The sequence below is a fragment of the Protomyctophum bolini genome (assembly GCF_963924005.1).
Source record: "Protomyctophum bolini genome assembly, chromosome: 1".
Taxonomy (NCBI): Eukaryota; Metazoa; Chordata; class Actinopteri; order Myctophiformes; family Myctophidae; genus Protomyctophum; species Protomyctophum bolini.
In genome coordinates this window covers 31,948,046-31,955,043 of record NC_137862.1, presented here as the reverse complement: position 1 = coordinate 31,955,043, position 6,998 = coordinate 31,948,046, and the positions used below count along the sequence as shown (strand labels likewise).

The 6,998-nt window shown below is 38.1% G+C and overlaps 1 protein-coding gene across 1 annotated transcript; it reads left to right on the top strand.

Moving 5' to 3' along the window:
• Positions 1 to 974: 974 nt before the first annotated feature.
• On the top strand, positions 975 to 2,422 carry cartl (cocaine- and amphetamine-regulated transcript-like; the record flags this gene model as incomplete). Its single annotated transcript, XM_080769002.1, has 3 exons — positions 975 to 1,115; positions 1,273 to 1,353; positions 2,291 to 2,422. 3 exons carry the CDS (start codon positions 975 to 977, stop codon positions 2,393 to 2,395), a joined length of 327 nt encoding a protein of 108 aa, XP_080625128.1. The 3' UTR covers positions 2,396 to 2,422.
• Positions 2,423 to 6,998: the final 4,576 nt, after the last annotated feature.

Sequence of the window (6,998 nt, the reverse complement as noted above, 5' to 3'; positions counted from 1 at the left end):
ATTTCAGGTATTCCAAATACACAGCCATAGATCGGTCCTATCCGTGCACGGTTACCAGAATGACCTCGTTGGCATTTAAACTTATAGCACTGCCTGTGCAAACACCCAATAATTAATTCCTAAGACTTTCATATTAATTTGAAATTTGAAAGTTCTGGCAGAAAATTTGTATTTAGTCAAATATCTCCACTTTTCCACAAGCTGCACACGGACGACATTCTATCCGGCGAGGGGCCTTGAATGAGTGCAGGACTGAAGATATCAAAACTTTAGGAAGCACAAATATATGGGGCACACAAAATAGGTGGTGTGATCAATTACCCAACACCAATCACAACACACCTGTCAATTGTGTTCGCCATACTGTTCGTGCTTGCCAAACATCGACTGTTCCCAAAGGAAAGGAAGTTTTTATATTTTCAGTCTAGCTTCCTCATGTAAAAGTGGCGATATTTTACATAAGATATGTTTTCTGCCAAAACTTTCACATGGATATGAAACTAGAGGACAATATCTGACTCAAAGTCTTATGAATGAATACTGGGTGAGTATACATGCATGATACAAGTTTACATGCTGATGCGATCAGTCTGCTAACTGCTCTGATAGGACTGACATATGGCTGTGTATTTGGTATTTGGAATACATGAAATGTATGTATGATTACAGACATTATAGGGCTATATTAACAATATTGGATAGGTGATTATAATAAAGTTTATAATGTGTTATGATTATTTATGAGCGCTTATAAATATAATTATGCATGGTTATGAGAAGATTAAAATGGCTTATAAGTGTGTTCAACATAAACATGGGATCCATAGCAAGTGTTACTGCTTTGGCGACGTGGTTGATTTGTTCTCATCGTGGCCTTACAGGGGGCGGGACTGTGAGTTGTTGGTAGGGGTATAAAAGAGGTGACAGACAGACAGTCACAGCATCATTCTCTCTCTCTCTCTCTCTCTGGTACCATGGACAGCTCAGGGATGATGCTGCGCGGACTGCTGTGCGTCGGCTTGCTGGCAGTCATGTGTCATGGAGAAGCTTCCCAAGAAGTTTCGGCAGAGGACTTTGGAGTGGATAAGCCTAACGTAGCTGCAGAGAAAGAACTTGTAAGTACTCCAATCAACAATTATGAATTCTTATTATTATTACGTTTGTTGTTGTTGTTGTTGCTATATAGTTGGGGTAGGGTACATAGGCCAACACAAGAAAGTCTATTTAAAAACAACTACTAAACAACTCTTTACAAACTTCTCTCTGAACCAGATGGAGGCAATGGAGGCGCTGCTGGGGAGTATGCACAATAGACGTGTTTCTTATGTGGATAAAAGAGGAAGCATCCCGCTGGTAAGATTTACATTCTCATTATTGCCCCATCATGTTACGCTATAATATAACATAAGTTATGTGTTTGTTCAATAGCAAGGGTCTCCCTATATCTCAGTAGACATTTTCAGGTCGGGACACCAATGTTATCCATTCATGAGATACTATAGAACTCATACAGGATTCACGATAAATAAGTGAAATACAAAGTGATTAAACAAATGAGCAGACAAAATTGGAACTGGAATTATTGGATGAAGTGAACCCACCCCTGCATTCATGTTATGTTTATTAAAGAGCTGGAGAGATGAGGAGACCCCTGTTACTGAACAAAAACTCTAGGAATGATTATTGCCAATGGAATATCGTTTTAAACTTTTAACAATAAATGTTTTGTTCATAGCAAAACATTCACTTACAGCAGTGAGTGAGTGAGTGAGTGAGTGAGTGAGTGAGTGTGTGTGTGTGTGTGTGTGTGTGTGTGTGTGTGTGTGTGTGTGTGTGTGTGTGTGTGTGTTAATGAAACCAAATGGACCCGCAAAAGTCCATTTGGTTTAATTTTACACACTCAATAAGGGTCCATTCCGTTACCAACTCTCCTTCATTTAACTGGGGACCACCTGCAACCCCCTCAAGGGCCACTGGTGGTCCCCGGGTCACTGGTTGAGAACCACTGCTCTATTGAACCGCAGTGATGAGTGAGCGGTAATTAAAAGATAGCAGAAAATGCCAGAACAGCAGTCTGTAATTGCACTAAGATTGCAATTACATTTAAGACTGTGGTCTTAATTGGAAGAATTAAACTAAGCGACACTGCAACCCACCTATATCTCACTAATTGTAAACCTAATCAATATTTGAGTAACTAATAGGTTTTAATTATTTCATTGAAGAATTGTGTGATTATCCCCTCTCTCTCTCTCTCTCTCTCTCTCTCTCTCTCTCTCTCTCACTCTAGTGTGGGATGGGGGAAAGGTGTGCAATGAAATTTGGACCCCGCATTGGGCAGTTGTGTGACTGCGGCAGAGGAAACTGCAATTCATACCTGCTCAAGTGTATCTAGAGTCAATTCATACCTGCTCAAGTGTATCTAGAGTCAATTCATACCTGCTCAAGTGTATCTAGAGTCAATTCATACCTGCTCAAGTGTATCTAGAGTCAATTCATACCTGCTCAAGTGTATCTAGAGTCACGCAACGTCTTTGCCAGATCACCAAAAGCAACAGCACTGCATCGGACTAACTCCATAAAACTAGTGTTGATTTTGACAGCAAATTCTGATGAAGTTTTAGTCATAGTCTTTTGAATGAAATTCCATTTAGTTTATTTTGTCATATTTTAGTCTAATGTTTAATGTTTTGGTTTTAGTCTAGTTTTAGTTGACTAAATATAAGATTTTAGTTGACTAAATGTACAGTTGATTTTGGATAGACAATTTACAAGCTCACAACAGGTTGCAGCCGCAGCATGACGCGTTGTAGATCTAGGCCTATTATTTTCAAAATGAAACACCTGAGCACAACATGAAAAAGTACTTGTCTTTTAGTTCTATGGATCTGTTCTTAATTTTTTATATATTGTCAATATATTTAGTCATAGTCTTGGTCATCATCATAGCTTAGCTTGTGTTTAGTTTTCATCAGTGAAAAAAGGTAGTCAACGAACATTTTACGTTATACTTTTAGTTGACGAAATTGACACTGCACAAAACCAACAACCATCACTATCCTGTCTTACAACCCTAAGAGGCTATATGCAGTATCAACAGTCTTCTATGACCTCACTTATGGTTTATTCATGGTCTAATATTCTTCAATAGTTAAAGTGTTTCAATATTGTATTCTTAAGAAAAGCATGGAATTAGCAATGCATTCTGTAAATGCCTGATTGTCAAATAAACTTATATTCTATACTTTACTTGATTGTACTTTCGTTCATTTTTGTTTTCAGTAAATCTTGCCACAAATTAATGGCCCTGGAAATTCCCTTTAACTTTAAAGCACTTCTAGATCATTTTAATGTGTTTTGTGTGCACCCCAGACACTTGATTCAATATTTAGATATTTGATCCTCCTATAAGCTCATTTAACTAAAGAAAGAAAAAAGAACATTTCTCCTCTCTCAATAAATCTGCTCCTATATACAGACCGTGCAGTTTGGCAGTGTGCTGCGGGCTTATACCTTCATTATTGATGTGCACTTGTTTGCTTATAGCTTCATAAGCTTTTATTCTACTGTAAGTGTGCAAAGGTTTTTCTCCACAGAGTAAAATATTAAATGTTACCCCCAGAGTCAAATAAATTCTATGGATATTGGTGTGCATATTTTGTTATTAGACTTCAGACCGTTGCTAAACACAATGTAATTCATCTGAAAAATTGGTATCAGCATTTCATCTGGCAGCTCAGAACTGAATTTTCATGTCTAAATCCTGTTACAGCGTACAATATACATGTTAACATGCTCAGCGTGGTGAAAATGCCTCTGAGCCATAAGGATTGTAATAACATTTAATGGTCCTTAGTTTTCTTACCTTTGGGGGAGGGATCAAATAACAGCAGCAAAAATGCTTCCATCACTCAACGCATGCAGCTATTCAGCAGCATGCAATAAAAAAAATAGAACATTCTTGATACTGTCATCAGTTTGTGATTAAGAATATAAGATGGAAGTGGAGGATGTCAGGGTACTTTGTGTCTACAGGTCCCACATGTTGAGTCAGACTGGTACCAAAATGAGATCAATAAATCAGAAGACACCTCCGTAGATAAATACTGTGTGTGTGCGTGCATGCGTATAGGCCTAGATATTGATTATTGGCAGCCGCTGTTATCATTCAAGACTGCACAGTACATCTTTGTCTTTCCCCTGAGATGTAGGGATGAATAATTGACCCATACTCTGTATTTATGACCTCACTAGTGTGAGGACATGGCGTGAGAGAGAGAGAAAAGAGAGAAACAGTATTTGGTGATTGCCCAAAGGGCCTTGTTTAATGGATCTGCTCTTAACCTTTCACCTTATGATGAAATGGCATGGAAGTAATCTATAATGCTGTTGCTGCGCCCAATTACTTCAGAACCTGGCATAATCAGTGGTGTGACTACAGTAAGTACATTTACTCAAGAATTTGTACTTTACTTCTGATTTCCAATACTTTTAGTTCTACTCCACTACATATTGGATCCAAATATTGTACTTTTGCTACACTACATGTATTTGAAAACCATACTTACATTTGGATAATTACAAAACATATACATTAACAACTGTATAGTTATATATTTCGGCCATTTGAAAATAGCCGATCTACAAGGTCAAAATGCGTCGCACGTGAGCGTGATGTACTTTAAGTACAATTTGATAGCAATACCTTTGTACTTTTACTCAAGTAAGTATTTCATTGCGGACTTTTACATGTAACAGAGCATTTCAACATTACTGAAAACACTACATTACATTATTGATACTTTGTATCAGAAATGTAGGCCTACTTTTTCCACCACTGGACATATAGTCATACTATAGCTATACTATACAAAATCAGCATTTGAAACTCAAAATATTTTGTTGTCGTTTGATACGATTTTCTCCACAATTCCATGCACAAACATTGATGTGGTACCATAGGACAGATAACAGGCAAACGTTGATAAAATAACAATTCTTCTACATTCTCTAATTGTGTAGACTTCTTGTAAATTAATAATGCAGATGTTTAACAATAATGATAATAATGAGAGCGTCCCATATCTTTAAAGGCAAACGTTTAATAAATGCATTTCTCAATGTTTACATTACATCCATTGTAATAGCCAATATGATGTGCTGCACATGGTTGCTTTTAATTACACTGTGTTACCAATTAGTATGTGCAGTGATAAGACTGTTGAAAATGTTGTAATAGGATTAGTGAAGGCCCAGTCAAACTTATTCATTATGCTAGTGTAGTATTTTACCAGTCTCTCAATGTCTTTAAGCACAGCAGCAGATCACTTCACTTCAGTGTATTGGTGAAGTCATTTGAAGACTTATGTTGTGTATTGGCGCCCAGACATATAGGCATTATACAGTAGGCATATAGATATATAGATAAATAGAGGTGGAGACACACTCTGGGATAGATATGTGAAGAGACCCAGTAATTTGACTGCCTCCAACTAAAACAGCGGGAGGAACTCAAAGTGGGTATGCAGAAGAGACCATGACCACCCCCTGCCCTAGGCTTCTCCCCTTTGGAGAGACAGAGAGAGCCGTTCATCTTTAGTATGTTATAATTGTTTGATCAAGTCATGAGTATACATAATAATACACCTGTATTTGCATACACAAACACAATGTCATATGGAGTATGTGCTGCACAGGTGAGAGACTTTACATTGAGATATATGGAGTTATATTCCAGGAGGCCTGAACACAGAGGGTCTATTATGGCCAGGGTCATACAGGTCAGAGAGCCGGAGGAGATGAGGACAAAGCTGAGTTTGGGCGAGGTGATTTATTGATAGTGACTCAGACAGTTTAGACCCATAAAATAAGGGGTCAGCACCAGGGCATGAGAGAGCAGAAGGTACCAGAAGGTAACCTGGGTCATTAGCAACTGGAAGCACACACACCTCTGTCACACAGTAACACCAATGAAAGTCTACTCACATGCACGTACATGCACTAACTGGAATTGGACAATTGAATGTATATGTGAGCGGAGCATCGTGGTGAGAACTCACTTGCAAGGATGCATTCCGCCTTGTATGTCACATGTTTTGGCTAATCCGAATAAACTTGTATACTATTTGAAAGAAAGAGATGTGCCTGGATACTCCATTTGTTCTACTGAAACCTGCAAGGTATATTCTCCACCATTATGGCATTATCCATATTTAATTTACTACAAATCTGGCGAGCTAGCTGCGGACGATCTCAGCCTGTTTTTTTTATTTTTTTGGGGGGGAGACCTGGTGAGTTGACTCACTGCGTTTCCAGGAACAGGTTAACGGAAAGAACCTACGTTGATTTGGCGTCGGTTGCATAATGGTGAGAGTATTACTAAACTGCGGGCAGTGAGAGTCCATGATTAATAATAATAATTATTATTATTAATTATTATTATTAATAATAATGATTACCTACTCTATTTCTGGGAATCGCAATTGCCAGGGATAAAGTAGATTGATATAAAATTGTAAAACTAATTGAAAGTGAAATTGAATTAAATTAAATGGAATGATATAAAATATAAAACTAAAATAAAAAGTGAAAACTGAAATGTGATGACACGGGGTTTCCCGGATCTGTGCGATGTTGTGCCGACTGCGCTGGAGTCATTTAAATCCATATTAAGTCGAGCGGTGAATAATCTACTGCAAACCTGTGTTGGTTATACAGGCTTATCTGGGAAATACCCCATGTTGTCCAAAAAAGACTTGCTAGGAACGTGTTGAATGCGATCATGTTTATACGACTTTTATATGCGTCCATTGTACAGTATATTTGGATTATTTGTAAGGGCTGCATCGTTCTGGGGTGTGTTTATGTGTTTATGATGTGACATGAACGTCAGCTTTGGGTGACGGGAGCGGGGGCTCACTGGATAATATCGGTGGGTAGCCTACACCGAGTTGACATGGAATGAATGGTGCGTGAGGCTGTTATTTGTTAGTTTTGAG